This window comes from Cyanistes caeruleus, chromosome 6, assembly GCF_971803275.1.
Source record: "Cyanistes caeruleus chromosome 6, bCyaCae1.hap1.1, whole genome shotgun sequence".
NCBI classification, from domain to species: domain Eukaryota; kingdom Metazoa; phylum Chordata; class Aves; order Passeriformes; family Paridae; genus Cyanistes; species Cyanistes caeruleus.
In genome coordinates, this window is record NC_141706.1 from 36,821,886 (window position 1) to 36,842,414 (window position 20,529).

Consider the following 20,529-nt stretch of genomic DNA (forward strand, 5'->3'; position numbering starts at 1 on the left):
GGCAGACACCAGCTGTGAAAACCTGGATGCTTTATCCTCATTCAATGTTTTAGATGTCTCGCCACATGGTGTCTGCAGAGGCATTTGAACTTTAGGCCCTTAGGCCATATCTTTGAGAATGTGATGAATTGTCTTCTATGGGCAGTGGTTGTTAAGAACACAGCCATAAGAAACAGCATACATATGACTTACACTTTACACTTTCCCCTTTCTTTATTTCTTGAGAAATACAGTGCTTATGTCATTTATCCAAGTGAATTTCTTTACTGTCCAAGTGTGAGGTCTTATAGTATGATACACATGATTCTAGATCTTCTTTAAATATGTTTCAGTTAAATTTTACTGGAAAAAAATCCTTACAGATCCCTCCCGTACTAAAGAAGATGAAATATCTACTTCAGTATTTCCCACATACATGAATCCTGAAGATTATGATTGCCATAAAGACCAAGAAAACCAGGGTAAGCTTTATTAATGGCAGAGTTTGTATTTTTAGAAATGGCAAAATAACATGTACAGTGAGTGGGTAATGAAGGCAGCCTCTGTGGCAAGGCCAGTGAAATGGGAAAAAGCAAGGTTACTTACTGGAACAGTGGCAGTTCTTATCCTTTTTGCAAATGAAAGAAGAGAACAGCAAACCATCTAGAAATGACAAGTGGTGCTGAATTTAACTGCAACTGTTCTGTGGTTTTTGTTTTTTTTTTTTTTCAGCAGAAATTGTATGGATTTGTGTCAAACGTAAATCTTCAGACAACTTATTTTATATTTTGCTATGCTGATTACTGTAAAGTCTGCATTGCTTTTATGAAATAAGTACTTTCTAGCAAAACTCAAACACCTGCTGATTCTTTTAGAGACTATGTGTTATCATGCACTGTGTAGACATTTCAAATGCTGTTAGCAGTGTAATGTGTCCAACATGTCAAAATAAATGGAATTGTGCTCATATGCCTCTATTCTTTCCCTATTTGAAATTCAAATTTGTGTGGTTAGTAACTTTTCACATGTGTTGTGATATAAGAGTAATAGCTTCAACTGCCAATGCTATCAGCTGCAATTGTTAATTTGTTTGTCAACTGCCATTCTATGTAAACAGAAGGAATCTATCTTCCTGGTGACTGGCTAAGTGCATTCTTCAAGGCTGAAGCATCAATGGCAGCGATATGGCTGCAGTTGTAGAATATGACTGCATGTTTTAATTTTTAAGCATGGAACTCAGCTCCTTTATAATTGTATCACTCGTCTTAGTTCCACACTGTGTGACCTTAACTTTGTGGGCTGGAGCTTTTAATTTCTCTTTCACCATGTGTTTTTATTCCTCCCTTGAAATAAATCTTGACCCTTAGCTCTCTTCTTCAAAATTTCTGAGTTGTGCTGAAGTGCCCTTGAATAACAATGGCAGGTTTCATTACCAGTATTCAGTACAGCACTGACTTCTGCAGCTTCCAGTACAGGCATGGTTGAGAGTTGCTGTCACTTGCTCTATTTTGAGATGTTCTGCACGTTCCTTCTTTGGGAATGCATGAAGGAGAGATCGCTTACAGCTTGTGAGCAATATATTGCTTTAAATGACTTTTACTATTTCTGCTGGAGGCTTTTGATGTGGTGTCTGAATAGCTAAGAATTACTGTTTTGATTGCTTTTGGATTTCTGTGTCACAGCTGTCATAAAGGCAGACCCTGGGCAAGAGTAGCTTGTGAAGAAGAATGTACACACTAGTTTTATGCTATTACTTCATCAGTCTTATCAAGATTTTTGCCAAATATTTGAAATTTGTGCCAAATCTACCAAAACACATATGGAAAATTTGTTTAGCTGCAGTTTCTCTTTTAATTACCCATGACAGTCTTCATTGTATTTGTCTCAGTGATCCATGTCTGTCCCTTCTGTTCTTTGATGTTCTGAGATGTTCTGTATGATAGGTCCTTCTCAAAAATACTATTCTACAGTCAAGGGAAAGACATAGCTTAAAAGTCATGTATATTTTGTGTGTTATGTTGATGTTTGGTGTGTTCTGCTCATTTCAAGACTCAACCTGTCATATTTATGTTGATTGTTAAGTGCCTATATGATCCTTTTCCTCGGCACATGATGTTGCCTGGTAATGGTGAAGAAAGCTCAGGATGCTTTCAGGAAACAGTTGTGCATTTGAACTGTGAGGGGAATTCTTGGTCACATTCAACACCTCAGTCCTTAAGGGTTTGTGTGTAAAGCATGCAGGAAATTTATTTCATATCTTTGGGAGTTTGCTTTCATTCTATTCACTCTGAAAAAGAGTTATTTCCCTATAGCTTGTCTTCAAATATCTAACATGTTAATTTCTTTTTTTATAGGGAAATAACCCACCCATTTTTCAAATTTCTGCTTTCCAGAAAAGGAAGAAGTACCATGCCTGCTTTTGAAGTAGTTCTTGAGATTTAGAAGTTGACTGTATTTGCTTAGACTTGCTATTTAATGTGACAAATATTTGCTGTTCATAAAGGAATTGTTATTTAAGCATAGTAAAAGTCTCTAAAAAACAGAATCATACCCCTTTTTTTGTCATGGATAGAAACCTATTGGTATTAGAATATCATGTGTCTGTTTAATAGATTTACAGCTCTATGATGAGTTTTATTTTTTAACAAAATTTGTTTTATAAACTGTGTTATAATAATATCAACGATATCATCTGTTTTTCAACTGTTTTATTTAGAAAAATGTACTTGATATGTCTCCAGATAGTTCTGTGGTTTTCAAAAAAATTATTGTCTGGTTTTGTAATGATGAGAAAGCTGCAATGATGAGAGGGTTTGAAGGAATGCTGTGGCTTTTAAGGCCACCATGTTTAACATTTTTGAGGTCAGAAATCCAAAAGTATTTTAGCCTTTGTAACATTGAGTGATCTCATATAATAAAAAGTTGAAAATGAAATTAGATTTTGGCAGTAGTATGTTTTAATTATAATGATGTTATTTACACAAATAATGAGAACATAATACAAAAAGTTTGTCTACTGACTCTATATGTTCGCTAAAGATTTGAATGGGATTGATGTTATTACAGTTCTTGTTGAATCAGAATAGGAATGATTATAATGTAACAACTTTTCTTCCTCAAACATCAGATTACTCAAGTGAATTAGAAACTGAAAAAACAGCAGAAAAAACGCATAGCAAAAATAAAACCAGCCAGCATTTCATTAAAAAGAACATTGAGGTAAGCATTAAAGCATAAAACCAATAACATTTTTTAAAATGTTAGCTAGAAATTAGTCTAGAAGTAGTTTTGAAGATAGTTTTCTTTTAAAATCAGAAACTTTTGAAGCTAATTAGGCATAAATAAAAAAATTACCTTTCTTAAAACTGCTGTTTATTGCAGAGTACTGTATTAGGCAGTTCTCAGTTTGGATGCTCATGTTGGTTAGAGTGATACTGCTTCTATGCATTTGTTAAAGAGTACTGGAAACTGAATTGTTGTGTTTGTGTTTGGACATAGATTTTTTTTAAGGACAACATCCTAAGACTTTTAAAAAATTTATTTACTGTTAAGTTAAAGGAAAATGTCCTGATGCATAAATAAGGGATAGATATACAGGTTGTTTGTCTGTATAGCTTGGACAGGACTAGTCTTTGTGAGAAAATACATCCCTTGATTTTCCTGCTTTATTTTTTTCCTGTGAGGACCTAGTAGGTATCTTTCATCCAATGAAAAATATTTGCTCTCCCTCTACGTCAAGACTAAGATAAGATTATAAATTTATTGTATGTAGACTGCTTTATTATTCTGTCAGAGTGATAACTTGTATTATGGAAATAAACAAGATTTGGCTGTTAATTTCATAGAGTTTAAAAACATTGTTTTGGAGGTGTTTGAATTAGTGGATTTCTAAAGTATGGGGTTTTTTTTTTCTTTTTGTAAATATTTCAGCTAGCAAAGGATTCAGGAAACCAATTTGTTATGCTTGAGGGAGAAAGGAAAAGATTAACTGAACTATTGAAAGATACAGAAGATGGGACTGAATTGCAAGATCTTGAGGTATGACAAATTTAATCTGTACTAATCTGTTGTATTTGGCTTATTTTTACAGTAAATCTTAATTTGATCTTAGCCCTACCATGAAGTACCCTACTGAGATAAGAGAGAATAGATGGAGAAATCTTGTTGAATTTGTCTCCAAAAATGAATTCTCATTGGTTTCTTTGTTAATTTTACTAACAGCAGAACATAAAAGAAAAGTTAGGCACAGGAGGAAAGAACCTTAGAACTAACTATACTTTGAGAGAATTACCTGTTTTTTTTGCATAAAATGTGAAGTTGTGGAGTATCAATATGAGTGGCTAGTGCTTTAGTCTCAGGGAGAAAGTCCAGCAACTACATGCAAAAAACTCCCTACAACAGTTTTTTGACAACTGATAAATGGCCTTCAAAATGCAGCAGTTGGGGAAATACACATTTATGAAGCTCGTGTGTCAATTTAGAAAGATAATGTGACATATTTCTGTGGCTTCCAACGCAGTCTGTCTTAAAAGTATATAAAGTCTGCTTAAGCATTAGACATCTGTGCTTTAACATAATATTGTTAAACAATGTACTGTCTGCATACTTCAGTGAATAGCAGGAGCTGAAGTGAGTAAAAATAATCCTCATGGAGAGTAATGAAGAGTATTTGATTGTCTCGTCAGTCACTGTTTCTAGGAGGTAGTCTTCAGTTTGATAAATGTCATCATGAAGATGTTTTAAATAGCCTTCTGTTATTTTATTATTCTTTATGTTAGTAAACATAGCTTTCTTACCTAGGGAATAGTGGCTTTTTTTATATTTTACTGATTGCAAAAGTATTCTCTCAAAATGTGTAGTTACTAGGTTTTCTTTCTCTTAAAGCTAGTGTCTGTCATAGAATTTCGACGCATTTATGCAGAGTAGCTAATGCAAATTCCAACTAACAACATGTACATTTTTTGGATCAGTTCTCAAGGCCTCAGAGCAATGGAAAAGAGTCACATTTGTCCACATTTTGTATTTGGCACATGTCACTATCATGTTCTCATGTATCTATAGAGACTTTGCAGTTAATGTTAGATATGAAGTAGATCATCTCACAGGACATTTTGCTGTATGTTCTTGATAGCATGGACAAGAATGGTAGTTTGTGGGTTACTCTAGTCTGTACTAGATCATTTCTTTACAGAATAAAAGCTCCTAATTCTCCTATCAAAATAAAGAAAGGATAATTGTTACTTAAACCTGTCTAGTCTAGTGATGGATTCTTCCTCTTCCACATTTGAATTTTATTATGGGTGAGGCATTTTCTGTGCCTACTTCATAACAAAAATTGTGAGGAAATTATCAGTTTATGAGTAATCTACACAATTTAAAGCTGGCCCAGGTAACTACCCAGCTGATGGCCTCTTTAATCTTATTTTATTCTGACTTTTATAAAGCTGGTGCATTCACATTGGCTGAAGTAATATTTTGGAGGCTGTCAATCATGGCAGATCTGGTTATGCTGTATGAATTTCTCTATATGGTGTAATGTGGATTAAATAACTTCATTTGACTTGTACTACTATAAATGCCAAGTATCCAAACGGCACTTCTCACTTTTTGGAAGAATGTGTTATGAATGTTTAAAATATTTTAGAAGTACACATATTCATGCTGCTCTAATTGTCGAAGCTGAAGCTGCAGGGGTACAATTTGTTTCAGATGTTCCACAGAAAGCACTGACTGTGCTGTTATGAAAGTATTGTTCTGAGTTAACACACAGGAAACATTGACAGGACAGAAGCTTATTTTCCAAGGAAAGCTATTTTGAAGATACAAAAGAGAATGTGTGAGTCCATTTCATCCTGGAGTAAAATGAGTACTGGGGTAATTTGGATATTTGGACTATGAGATCCTGAGCTGTACAGACACTGAGCTGGAGCTAATGAGCCCAGTTACATCTTACCAGACTCCTGTAGAGTAATTTCTGTGTTTTTGCACTGTGATCTTCATTCTCTGATTAGGAGGGGGTGGTTAACATGACACAAATGTAGTACCATGCTGGATACTTATATTTTGGTGGTCACTGTCTTACCTGAACAGATGTTTCCACAAAAGCTGGCAAGGATCTAAGACATTGGTGAGTGGCTATTTTGGAGTCAGCTCAGGTCTGGTCAGGCTCAATATGTCTCATCATATTTTTATGAGAAAGCATTAGAGCTGATTTTGTTTCACAAAAAGGATGTCTCTCTCTTGACTATCTTTTTGTCTTTCTTTTCCTTTTTTTTTTCTTTTTTGCATTTATTATGAAGATAATTTATAACAGGTGTTTGGGGTATGCTTATTTTTTCTTTTTGCAGCTAGTGTGCTTTAGGGTAATGGGGATGAACCACAAATGACCTCATAGCAGTGGTATTGTAATTGGAAGCTGATATTTCCTCCTCTTGTATGGATGCAATTGCTTGAATAGCCAGAGGACTAATCTGGAAGCTGGAAACAAATGGTGGACATGAATTTCTTGCAAGACAGATGTTAGAGTCTTGGGGCAAGGTGCTGGTCCCATTCTGGTAGGAAAAAGAAAGGAAACCAGCAATACTCTCATGTTCTTCCACACATCCTTGCTTTTCTAAGGTCCTAGCTGGTGTTTCATTGTGGTCAGGACAGAGATGTAATCTGATACCCAGCAAATGGGGTTGTGCAGACTTGCTTCCCTGAGTGTGAGTCAGGGAGTGACAAGTTGCTGTGGAGAACCTGCATCTGTCTGTGGGTATGAGTTCCTCTGCTTAAGTGACCTAGCTCACTCATAATATGCATAATATGCAAAAAAGGAGTATATATTTATATGTGTTATTCAGGTGTTAACTGCTATCAAGAGGAAAAAGTCATGTAAATCATGATCAGGAAAAAACTCCCTGCTTTCTATCTCTCCCAGAGTTTCTGTGATAACATATAGGGGCTCTAGAAGGATGGCAGCTACTGATCTCAGAGCAGCTCCTTTGATTTCCTATGAATGCCTTGTTTTCTTCTTTGGTGTTACCTTGCAAGTGTCACATTACATCTCATACCCTCTGAGATTTGGCTCCTGAAGGTTTCTGCCATAGTATCAACATCTGCAGTTCATTCCAAGCCAAGTTTTGGTCAGGCTTTCTCACTTTTTGACTCTTTTATCAGATGCAAAGTGGTTGTCCATTTAAGTTGTTCCTTGGTTATATTTAAAAGTGTTGAATGTATGAATCTCTCTCCTTGTTCTGTCCATAGCTGCTCTTGAGTGTGCTAGGGACATGAATATTTGGGAGATTTTAGCTGTGTACTGAGATGGATGAAAATGTACATTTTAGTATCAAGTATGGTTTATCTGAAAAATAAATACTCTTTTAAACTGCCCTTAAAGTCTTGTTTCCTTTGCGAATGAGGCTCAAGTATTTCCTGTACTTCCAACAGGAGAATGTAGCTGTCTGGCAGGCACCAGGAGAAGGGTACACACCTGAATTGACAGAAATTCATCTCCTGAATGAGATAGACAATAAGCTTCAACTGCTTCTTTCTGATGGAGAGTTTCCTGCTCTTTCCAGCTCTGGCTCAAAATGTCCAAGCCAGATGTATCAGGTAGGTTACAGATCAGAGCTCATCTGCAGATATTTTATTTGAAGTGTGTGTTGAGATCAATACCACATATGTCTGTATTTGTATCTTCTGCGTTTCTCTTTAGGATCCTTTATTTATTCATAAAGTCTAGGTGTTAAGGAATGAAGTGAGAAATTTTAGCTGTAGAAAACAATTGAAAAATAATTTGTTGCTATTTTGAGTCACATTTAGTTCGAGAACTGTCTTGTTTTTAACAATTGTTGATTCCACAATTCCAAGATACTTCATGTTCAGAAATTGGTAACTCATACATTTTTAACTGCATGAGGGTGATTTTTCCTGCATAGAAACAAATTATCCATGATAGTTTATCTTTGGGAATTGCATTAGGTTTCTTCTTATCTCAGGATACTAAAAGTGCCTGTTTACTTATGATCTGAAGGGTAAGGCAATGACTGATAAGCAGTGTTAAAGACCGTAGAAGATAGGTTGAAATTGTATGTCCCTTGTTTTTAAGGGCCTTTGTCTTTTTGCCAGCAGTACTGAGATTTGAAGATTAAGAATCAAGGTCTCAGCCTTGAGAAATTATTGTTTGCATTTTGTACTTAGATGACTCCAATTTATCCCATGCCCTGGTACTGTTGCCTCTACTATTATGGGGTTTAAAATAAAAAAAACCCCGTAATTCTTATTTTGCATTTAATTGCACAGAGCTTATTTACGTCTGTAATATTTTCATTTTATGACCAGAACTGATATATCAGAGAATATCTGTAAAAATGTTCATGCACAAAACTGTTTTCAGTTACCAGTGTTTGAGAATCATCTCTTAGAAAGGCTAAAATACCTGTGCGGTTTTTTTTCTTCTCCTTTTGTAAGGACGCTTTAATATAATTTTTTAAATTGTCTTCTTTCTGGATGTGAGGTTTTGTTTTACAAAACCAGTAAAAAAAAAAAAAAAAAAAAGTATTTTCTATAGCTCAGTTCCAGAGGAGTCACATTTTGCTGTTGATCATTTACCAGCTGGGATCTAATGTGTGAAAAAGCACCTCTCCCTCGCTGGTAATCACCTAACAAATGCAGGTGTTACCCTGAGCTAGCCAATGATCTCCTGATCAGTGTAGCAAGACATCAGCTTGAAGTTAATGTGACTTGTCTGTGATAATGAATACTCTGCTTGGAAATATTTATCCAAGTTATTGTTGTTGCTTCCTTTCAAGTAATAGCCCAGAAGTATTTGAATTGCATTTAGGTGTATGCTAATTAAAGAGTAACATATTATCTTTTTTTGAGTAATATTAAACCTAACAACCAAAAAGAGGTAGTTAATTTCTTGTTACCTTTCATTAGGGAAAAGCAGTTGCCTTTCAGTTTTGTTTTGCAGAATGTGAAAGGCTTTCAGGCATTGTAATTCTATGATTTTAATTTAGAATTAGTTTAGCATTGCATATTATGAAGCTGCACATTCTTCCAAGAATAGTGCTAGATATAGCTTTCAAAATGCAGACACTTAATCACTGTTTCCTCAGTGGGAGATGTCCTTTTTGTCACTGATGGATACTTTGACAAGATACAGGAACTATTCTCACTCTGAAGTCTTTAATAATGGGCTTTAATTATCCTGCAATACCATAGCTGAGCAGTAACAGAGGAGCAGGCATGTTCATCTTTTTGTGCAAGGAGTCCAGCTGGATTAAGAATGCTTCTCCATTACTAGTGTTCTCTTTTACATGGAAATGTTTCTCATCAGAGCTGCATTTTTCTCTGAAATGTTTCTTTGCTCTGGTGCCAAATTAACAAAATATTTTGAAATGTTTCTGTCTTAATATTTTTTGGGAAGAATAAATTAAGTTGATTGTAATCCTGAAAGAAATAGGAAAATGATAGGCTAAAGAATATGAGAGTAAGACTGTGTGTGAAGAGTACAGTTACCAGCTTGAGAAACTACCTGGAAACTAAAGCAAATGAAGATGGTAAAGAAACAATAATATATGTAGGCTTGGTTTTCTTAAAAGATAATTAATGTGTATTACTATGAGGAGTTCTTTCGTAACTGATTGGGGTCTTTTTATCAGGAAAATATTCCCTTTTTCTATTATAGAAGTGATTCCCTTTTCTATTATAGAAGTGAACCACAGTTAACAGTTTAAGACTAAATAAATACTCAAAATTCAGAAGATATGCTGATTTTTCAATTAATGAGCTCCTTGATAGCCTATGCTCTAAGCCTGTGCTTCGCCAAAACAGATGAATTTCACAGATGATATGTGTTTCAGAGCATGGTTAGAAGCAGGTTAATAAACTGATCAGCCAGTTTTATGCCTCAGGATGATTGTATGACACTAATATACTTCATTAGATGGGATTTTGTTATTATTTATTTATAAAATCTGGAGAAAAGGGAGTGCAACAAATAATTATAGATATTTCAAATACTGCATATTTCTCTTTGGCATTATGTTTGCTACAGCTTTGGCTCTTGATAAGTGTTTGTATTTTCCCGTATGTAAAATGTTTTGTTTTCTACATACCTAAAAATATGGAATATGAAGTAACCTCAAGTGGACTTCTACTATGTACATGTCCTGTCTAATTGAAATATAACATATTCTGAAGTATGTGAAACACTGACAATAAAATGTTTTCCTTCATATAATACTTCATACATTTATCTAATGGTATCTTGAGCAGAATGTTAAAAAATTAGCAAGTGCGGAAAAGCCTTGATTTTGCTCATGTGTGAGTTTCTATCAGTTACTTTTCAGGGATGAGATAGTACTTACTATACAGTAAGAATTACTTATGAGAAAGCAGCAGCTTAATGCTCCAGAGTGGTCAAATAGCAAATAGATTATTATGAATAATGTCAAAAGCAATACAGAATGAAGCAGAAAATATGATCGTTACATGAAAATTTACTGTCATTGTGGTACTGCAAACTATTACTGATTGTAAATATATATTAAAAAAATTTTACTGTATTAAAATAAGTTTATTTTCAGGAACTAAGTTTGATTTAAATGTCAGAACTCACAGATTTGATTGATGTTTAGAAAAAAGTTGTTTACAGATACACTTTTTTGTATATTGCAGCTGAGGAATTTCCTGTTGAGTGTTGAATTGTGAAGGTTGTTTTTCTTTCCAGTTAGGCAATTGCTACTTGGAATTATTTTCCTTGTGTGTCTATTAAAATTTCTTGAGCTGCTTTTGAAAGTAAGAATGAATAGAGTATTTTTTCATTCTATGCCTGCTCATGCCCCTCCCTTTGGGTTGAATTGATTATCAGGATGGGGAAACGTTTTTTTGTTTCAGCTTTATTATCTCTGCTACTCTTGGATTTTTCTATAGAATCTATTGTTTGCAAGATAGAGCTCTGGTTTTTTTCTGATTGCAATATGACTTTGCAGTTTTGCTATACTTGTCATTCTCAATGAATTAAATTACGTGTAACACTGAAACCTGCATGTATTTGGGACCGATACAAACTTCAGAATCTAATCCAAAACTATTGAAGCATATGAGAATGTGTAACCCAAATCTTTATTAAAGTTTGGGCAACTAACTCCAAATTACAGAGAGAAGGTTATGCCTCATTTACCATGATACCTAGTAAACAAAAGTTGTTGTCGTTTCAGCTCACTTTTTCCTTTTCCTTCTGGCTTAATTCTGATCCCAGTGTGGTTGATAGGAGCAAACTTGGAACCAGACATTCAGCCACACCTATTATCAGAGTGCTTTTATTGTTATAGTAAAAATTAAGCATCCAAGTGTTAGATCTGGAGACTAAGAAATTCCTCTTAAAATGCAAAGGGTAAGAATTCTTTTATTGAAATATGTCTTGCTTGATATTTAGCTATTTTATTTGAAAATATACAAAATGAAAAAACTATGTATTTGCAGAATTTGACATTGACGTATTATTCTAAGCATTCTACTATTTTCTTAGTAGAAAGCAAAAGAATCCTCATGTGTCTATGAAGCAATATAAAGTTACATGGTTAACTTCTGTGGTTTTTTTTTTCTCAGGAGTCTCTGGTTTGTGCAAATAGAAGCCCAGAAACAGTTCCAGGTGAAAAGGTTCTGCGGGACAATAAAGAAAAACGTGATCAACAGAATCGTCTGAAAGAAATTGATTATCAGCTGGAATCCCTAGGGAGAAGGCTTGTAAGTTTCCTATTTTTGTTGTATTTTTCTTCTTTCTTTGGTCTGGGAACAATTGAGTATCATTTCATGTGCCTTAAAATAAAATCAGGTTTTATAACCTTATGTAAATTTCTGAAGGAATCCCCAATGAAATATGTAGGCAAAAGTCTCAAATAATTACTCTTAATCTGGGAAATCTTTTTTTGTCAGTTGTAATGTATACTTACCTTTAGTATAGGGTTTTTCAAAGTTAAGGATGTTATCCTCCTCTCTTCTTCCCCAGAGGTGCATAAACAATAATATATAAATACACCCTAAAAGGACTTTTAATGGCTCATGTACTTCAGTGTTCTGTGAAGGACCAGGCCTGATGGGAATGCTATATACAAGAAATTGTTGTGGTAATCTTTATTTTCACTATATTGAAAGAAAAATAGCATTGTTATGTCTGTGCCTTGTAGAAATTTGTTTCTTGTGTGTAGCTGATTTTAGAGTTTTTTACTTAGTAAGAAAAACATAAATATTTAAGTTTGTTGTGACAGACCCAAAATCTATGTAGTCTACCTTTTTTCTTGGAGGTCTTTATTTGACAGTAGGCTTACTGTCCACAATAATCAGAATTAGGAAAAGTATTGTTCCTGTTATCTTTTATCACCCTCAAAAAGGGATCTCCAGTGCAGGTCAAAAGCTTTCTGATTCAGGTGGCAGCATAACCACAGTGGTGTAATCTCAATTACAGCACCGTTGCTGTAGTTGCATATGCTTCAGCCACTCAACATAAGCAAGGTTTATTCTGTCAGTGCTGGAGCATGTTTGAAGCATGGGAACAAAGACTTTGGACAAGGAAACAGTGATTGTTTTAGAGGCTGTTCACTTGTGTGTGTGTGTGTTTACAGTAAGGAAGCATATTTAATTTGTATTTATTCACAGTACCAAAACAATAGTAGCACTTCATTTTAATACAGTAGAACTTCATTTTAATACACTATTCTGTTATATTAAACAGTTAAAAGAGAGAGACAGATAAGCAGGGCTAATCTGTGAGCTTCAGTGTATTGAATAGCCTAATGGATAATCAGATAAAGTAAGTCTGCATATTGACATATTATTCTACTTGTTGACCTTTATATCACTTTTTGTCACTACTGACCTTGCTCATGAGGCAAGGACAATCTGAGGAAGTGCGTCTGGGGATTGTATGATAGCCTACAACAGGCCTGGGAAGGGCAGTGGGCTGCTGACTCATTCAAATATTTTGTGTATAAATGGGTCAGTTCCAAATCTTGTTTGGGTTATAGCAGTTTTGTTTGGTATCACATTACATGCAGACTCTTGCAATATGCCACCCATTTTTCCTTGACTAGATTTTGTGTATTTAAAACTCTAAATTGATAGACTGTAGTGCCAGTTTACACTGTTTGTAAATATAGAATGTCACCTGCACCAATGTGTGGCATTGCTGCCTGCTGTGCAGCACCTGGCAGGGCTTCTTTGGGGGACCCACTGTCTTCTGATGAGTTGATGCCCTGTAGCATGACTGAGATCATAGCATATGGATGTGAAATATGTGTGTAGTGGGTCCTTTTTGAGGTACTTCAGTTGTCAATGAAGATAAAGAAGTTTTCAGGTCTGAATGCAAGTAAGTTTTTCCTTTTAATAGTACAGTTAAATATATAGAAAGGATGCACTTTCTTCTGTGAAAAAAGAACAGCCTTAAAAAAAGAGTGCACTGCTTTTTTTTTTTCCTTTTCAATGCAACACACATCATTGAATTTTTTTTTTTTTCTTAAATCAGATAACTTATATGCAGTTTTGTTTGGACCTTGTTTCTATTCCAAAGTAATATGTTGGTAAATATAGTCTCTGCCAAGACACTGCATGATGAAAAACTAAGCTGAAAGCTTGGGTTGAGGAAGGGAATACATAGCCTGTATGTTTCCAGAATAATTTAATGATTTCTGGAAATGCTGTTTTTTATTCAGTAGGTGGCACTCTTCACTGTATGTCAGAAGAGGAATGCCGAAGCATGGATCTAGGGGATATTTGGGCTGGTAATGAAGTTGTCATTTCTGCTTCATAAAATGCATGTCGTGAGAGATTTGCCTCTCACTTGTGGCAAGAATCCATGTATGCAGCTTCTAGCATTGTTATTTTGCTAGCTTTCTTTAAAATTGTGTATTTTAAATCCACATTTTTAAAATTCATGTTTCATTTCAATTTCTCCTTTACTCTTTCCTAAACTACTGTAATTTGCTATGTAAAATTGTAAGTAAATTCTCAGCTCTGAGTAGAGGAGGTGATTTGCCAGCAGTTAGGAGTGTTATTTCTGAATGCACGGTTATGTGTCATAGTTGTGAAATACAATATTTTACAAACTTAGTAAGAGAGAACTTACATGAAAATTTGAAAGTCCCTTGGACAAAATACATTTTGTTTTTACTTCGTAGGTGGAAATTACGAATAGTTTAACTAAACAGAATTTAGCTCTGTGTGTTAGGGCATTACTTGCAGTAGGTATAAAGGAACTCTATTAGCTTTTTTTGGTATGTATGGTAAAATGCTGTACTTTTTCACTACAGTAGAATGTATTATTTAAATTTATTTGTATAATGGCAATGACCTACTCTTCAAGGGGAATGAATACGTTAATTATATTTCTGGAGGAGAATATTTAGTAGGTGTTGGTTTCTGAAATGATAACATTTATGGATTCCTCCACTACAGTTAATGTTATGTGCCTGTAAGTAATGCTATATGCTGTAAGACTTCATGGTCTCAGCTGAATCTGGGAGTAAACTCACAAAACAAAGTTGGAAGATAAAACTTCAATCTAATTCACGTTTGATATAAATGCATAAAATCTGCTGAATGTTTCACTTGAATTAGTGAAACTAATGGCTCTGGAATCTGAGTTCCTCCTTTACTTTGAAAAAAAATTGTCCCTAGTGAATTAATATACCAAAGAATGTATTGTATGCATTGTTGAAATGCATTGTGAAATTTCAATCCAACTGAAATGTATCTGTACCGTGGTATCTGGGCCCTTGCTGAATTTCTTTTAGGTTTCAGTTTGACCTTAGTTCACTTGTTCTTCATTTGAAACCATGTCTGACTCTCTCCACATTCTTTCATCTTTCAGTTTCCTGGAAACCACTGAGCTTATCTTTGTTTTGTGGATTGCATTGTTAACTGCTGCTTCAAAAAAATACCCAGTTCAGCTGCCAAATGCGTGTTGCTGAGCATTAACGAAAAGAATTTTATATAGAAAGAATAATAAATGTAGTTATTTTTCAATTGTAGCTTTGTCTCATTGGCCGTTTGTGATAATCCAGTGGCACGTTTGCTGATGTGTTGAATTTCTTCATGGCAGACAGTAGGTTTAAATGCACATCAAAGCAAGCTATTATGTAAGGTGGTTTCACCTTTGCTGGCTATACGTGTGTTGATTTCTAATGTATTACACTGGAAGCTTATTAATTCCTGCCAAAAGTCTACCTGCACATCTCTTTTGGGGTTTTGGTTAAATACATAAAACCAAAAATACTTTGAATGCATATATGTAATAGTGTGTACACACAGATATAAGTATAAATGCCAGCTACCTGTCAGCATGACCAAGACACTGATACCTACTTGAAAAAAAAAGTGTCCTCTTACTTCTAGTAAGTGCTTTTAAAAAAGAAGCTAGATATAGTTGCCCTAGTCTTATATTTAAATTTATTAGATGTCTGTACCCCTCTAGGAATTATTTTTCTCACAAGTTCATGCAATCTCGTGGCCAAATGTATTGTGTGATTGTTAATTATTAAGGGTCTTTTTAATATCAAGTGGTATTAGGAAAATACACATTTGGTTATTGGAATAACTGAAATTTGCAGGAAGGTGAGCAACTGGTGAGGATGATGAAGAAAAATAATAAATGTGACATTGCTGTCAGGAGCTTTGATTTCCTCCAGGAGCTTACTCCAGAAAGCATAAATCTTATCTTTTTGATGCAGAATAAAGTATATCTGTGGGGACATCTCAGGATGCAATTAATTGTTGTTAGGTCCTGGAGAAGGTCTTGCATCATTTACTGTTCATCAGGGTGATGATGGGGTTTGTTGTTACACAGTCTTGTTCCAGTTTTCGCCTTGATACTGATTGAATTCAGTGCATCTGGTCCTGCATCTGTATTAGGCAACTTCCAGAAAAGAAGAATAATTTCTTCCTGACCTCTGCCATAGTTCCTTTCTTCCCTTTTAAAGGGAAAATGAGAGTAACATAAAGCCCTATCACATATCTGGAAAGTAATTTATCAACCAGACAATACTGCAATATGTTGTTGTATCACAGTCTCTCCAGAAATTAACAATTGATACTTTTGAACACAGAAACAAAGCCCTATTTTTAACTGCTCTGTGCATTGGTAGTCATTGTAGGCTGTAGCAGATAAATAGCAAATATCTTAATTTTAATTCATATAGTATTATGTGGTGTCTGGTTTCTAAATAAGCATGTGTTTGTTAAGAAAATAGAAATTGTTTAATAAAGCATTTTCATAACACATTGCACCAAATAAAGGGAAAAGGGACAGCCTATCTAAATAAAGCTGAGATATGTCACTTTCTATGTTATTTCTTCAAAAAGTATCTACCAGGTGCTAAAATTGCTTGTCAAGCTGTTAACAAGCTTCAAACAGATCCTGTTTATTCAGGTTTTACAAGACTACATTCTAGTTATGTGATTGTACGGAGTTGTTTCAGAATGAAATGTGGTAGCATTTCCACCTGGGAAAATATCAGTGTGAAAATCTTATTTTCTTTTAGCAGCTACTACATACAATAAGAGAGCAATAACATTAATAGTCGATTGACAAAATGTAAGTATTTCACTCATGATTTAAATAAATTTACTGTGTGTTGATTTTCACTGTACTGTGGATAAGAGTGAAGTGGCTGCTAAAAATATTTATAAAGAATATTTTAAAACTACATGTTGTAGTAAGAGTCAGTGAAATTAAACTTTTGTAAAACATGTAAATTTTTAAAAGCATATTATATTAAAATATTTAATGATGCTAATGATTAAACTCTTAATGATGCTTCTGTTTTATATGGAAAATTAAGATAATTTTTATGTAAGTGCCTATTAAGTTGAACTGCATTCCTAGGATGGTGGTAAGTAATATTTCCAGTTGCATTGTAAGTATTATTTGTGTATTGATACTGTATATGAGACATTATTGTTGGAATTTGACACCTGTAATGGGACCTGTTTTAAATATAATGGATTTCAAGGTAGGGATGATGAAATTTTCTGTAAATTTAAGTTACTGATCCTCCCTCTCCCAAAATGCAATTTCCAGTTAAGACAACAACTCTGCTGGTTTACAACTCTGCTATGTTGTGGTGTTTGGCATCATAAAATAACAAAGTATCTTTGAATACTCACCCCTCTCTAAATTCATGTAGTGCAACTTAAAGTCATCCTTTGATCTCCCCCTGTTTTGTGTCTCAAATATGGGTTAAGGGCAACTGCATTGCTTTCTTCATTTTGTTTATTTAGAAATGGCATTTAACACCATCAAGCAGATTGTTATTGGAAATTGGCTTCTTGGTGAAAGAGTCCATGAAAACTGACTTCTGTGCTCTTGTGTTATTTGTTCAGTTTATCTTTGTCACACTGCTGTCTTCTCTGACCTCAATAGTGTTGTATTTGCCTATTACTTTTTTTACAATGTCATCAATTTTTCTGCCTCCTGCCCTCTCTCATCATCTCCAACTTGGGTTTCATGTATCTACTCGAAATGCTTTTTTTCATTCCTTTTAAACTCCTCTTTCAACTTGTCATCTGTAGTTCATGGTTGAGATAAATACATGGCTTCAAAGCAGGATGGTGCCCTTCATCCCGTGGTTATATTTTTAAACAATTGCTCATTGCTCTGCTCATGCCTGAAGCCTTCTGGCTAAAGACAGTCACGTTTATTGATCAGTGGAGTTTTTGTGTTTTCCAAGTGCTTGGCTATCTGTGTACCTGTACCTTTTGTATGGATATACTCAACAGGTTTATTTGGGCTTTTCATTTCTCCTTTCTCTTCCCTGTTTGTACAACATGTAGCATCGGTAATATTGAAGTAATGCTTAAAAATTCTCTGGTTAGTAGGTGTTGACACCATAAAATTTTCATCATTGAAGTGTGCATGTCCCTGTGAGGCAAGGGAGAAGGTATTTACCTGTTGTCACACATCTCTACTGGCAAATGCAGGACTTCCTCATTCCTTGCTGCAAGTTAGCACTGTTCTTTAATTTTGGTAGGAAAGAGGTATTATTTTTGTTGGCCTGCTTGCGCTCTGTACTCTCAGTGAAATAGCCAGGAAAAAGCCCCTGTTTCTCTGCAAATGTTGTCAGGGAAGGCTGTTTCTGCTTTGCCCCAGGATGTCCCGTTCAAAATGAGAAATGGAAAACAGGGCTGCTGTGGAGGAAACTTGCAATGTGTACTTAGGTGTAATTTATCCTTTGTGGGTAACTTTATTTTTTGATAAGTAGCATATAAATGCATCTCTACATCTTGTAGTTGGTGTCTGTGCGATTTTGACTCTGTGATAAATGTCAACATTGAAATATTTTGGCTGTAAATTTATCTTTTACCTGTGTGTGTCTGTATGTCTGCATGTACAAACTGTGTAGTAGAGCTTTGGTGTTTTTCTTGAGACACTTTAGCTCACTAGGCCAGGATGGAAATGTAATCATACAACGTCTCTATGAGTGAAAGATGTAAAGCACATAGCAGATGTACAGGTGGAGATACTCCTGTGAACTACATCAAACTGTTTGACAGCCACATGGGGTTCCAAACCATTCTTAAATGTCCTAGCAAATGTGACTTCTATAAATATTTGTACCATTGCTGTTGATGTGTTGTTTATTTCCATTTAAGCAATATAATATATATATATATATATATATATATATATATATATATATATATTTCACCTATGAAAGGCAGTAGTGGTAAACAAAAAGTTATTTTCAGTATGATTCCTAAGAATATAATTTGAAGTTATAGATAAGAGGGATACTGCAAATAATGTTTTAAAGCAAACTGATAGCATACTGTGATAAATCTGATAATCACAGTTTTATGACAAAGCTTAGTTGAAAGCTTGAAGTATTTCTGATGGAATTTTGGCTTCTAGAAATGCTTTCCTGAGATGACAACAGCAGTATTTTTAACATGAACATAGTAATTTTATTTCGGAAACAGGGTAAACCTGTTAAAAGAGTAAAACAAAGTTGGTTGCAGAAAAGCCTAGAAAGTTTTTTCTTATAAATCTAAATAGTCTGATTAGACATCATATTTTTTAGTTGTGCTGCACAGTACAGGTCAGTATCAAAAAATCCTTATGAGGCTGGGATGTCCCCTTTCCAGAAAATCTGCACTTAAAATAGTCTCTCTCATTAGAGCTAAGGGCATATAAACTTTTGATGGAAAAATATGTAAATGCCCCACATTCTGCTATTGAGTATTTGTACTGGTTGCCAGTTTGGCAGGGTTGGGCACCTCGTGGCTTGTCTCATGCTTAAGTCTGTTTTTTGATGCTGGACTGAGCATTCCTTTGTCTATGGCCTCTGTTTGCTACACATGCTCAGAGCATGCCATAGGTACAAAGCATGTTATCAGACATGATCAAAATTACACCTCTTTTCTTTCAGAAACACAGCCTATCTTAGAGTACGCCCCCACTTTATTCAACCTCAACAATTTCATCTCATTAGCTTTATCTCCATTTTGCTTCAGGCAGTAGAGTGACCTAACCTTACATCATTCTTTTTCCAAGATTTAGAGGAGGAAGGACATCATCTTTCTCATGATGTTATTACAGTGTTCATCCAGGAACAAAGTGTTCAGGGGCAAACCAGCATAAATTAGAAGGATGATATTTCTATGGCCTGGTGATGGGTGGAATATTGACCACTGGTTGTATCTCTCATGCAAAATGCATGAACAGATTGTTGTGTGGGAACTAGGAACTTCCTTTATCTGATGACAGTCTCACTGTTGATGTAGATTAATGGTTTCTAACAACGTGATTTTTTAATTTTTTTAATTTTATTTTCCCCCTGTTGGTTTGTTTTAGGGCTCTGATGAAAATTCGATGAAAATTTTTCAGACTCACTTATGTCCTAGCCATCAAGATCTCCCTCATATAAAGGGGAATTAGGCTGAGACTTAGAAATTGCTTTCTGGGCATGTACTTTTGTAACTATGCTGGGCAATTGTAATTATCTTCACACAAACTGATTGTGTTCATGTAAGAAGCACAGCCATGTACTTTGTGATAAATCCTAATCTTTAATGCAGTCCTCCAGTTCTTAAAGAAGCAGGGTTGTAGGATCTTCTCTTTGGGTATTTTTCTGTTGTCTGGTTTTGATTTCCCCTTAGAGCAGGGTGCTAATAACACCAAGGGTGTGAGTTCAATCCCTGTACAGGCCATTCACTTCAGAGTTGGACTTGATCATCTTTGTGAGTCCCTTCCAAGTCAGAATACTCTGTGTGATTCACCTCCTTATTCCTTCATTTTGGCACTGTTCTGCTTAGAGATACTGAGAAGTGTACATTGGAACGTGATACTGCATGATAATGATCACTTTTTATATGCTCCATACTACTTATTTATGGAGAAATGCTTTCTATATAGGGTGTTTGTTACCTTTAGTTTCAACTATTCAGGTAGGACCAAAAAAAGAAGCCCATTATAATAAGTTGACATTGGAAGACAGAAGATACAGACTGGACTTCATAAGAAATGCTTCTCAATGTGACCCATTTTTATTTTTTTATTCTGCCAATTAT

General features: G+C 34.9%; 1 protein-coding gene across 19 annotated transcripts in view; it reads left to right on the forward strand.

Annotated features, from left to right (window-relative positions):
• Positions 1 to 20,529, forward strand: part of FSIP1 (fibrous sheath interacting protein 1) — a 68,275-nt gene that overhangs the window by 6,721 nt on the left and 41,025 nt on the right. For all 19 annotated transcript variants that reach the window (XR_015287685.1, XR_015287686.1, XR_015287683.1 and 16 more), the window contains 5 exons: positions 363 to 461; positions 3,107 to 3,198; positions 3,910 to 4,017; positions 7,408 to 7,572; positions 11,578 to 11,715. Coding sequence is in view for 15 of the 19 variants with exons in the window: in XM_086891960.1 (XP_086748086.1) it covers positions 363 to 461; positions 3,107 to 3,198; positions 3,910 to 4,017; positions 7,408 to 7,572; positions 11,578 to 11,715 (602 nt within the window). In the remaining 4 variants the exon portion in view is untranslated. The remainder of the gene's footprint in view (positions 1 to 362; positions 462 to 3,106; positions 3,199 to 3,909; positions 4,018 to 7,407; positions 7,573 to 11,577; positions 11,716 to 20,529) is intronic.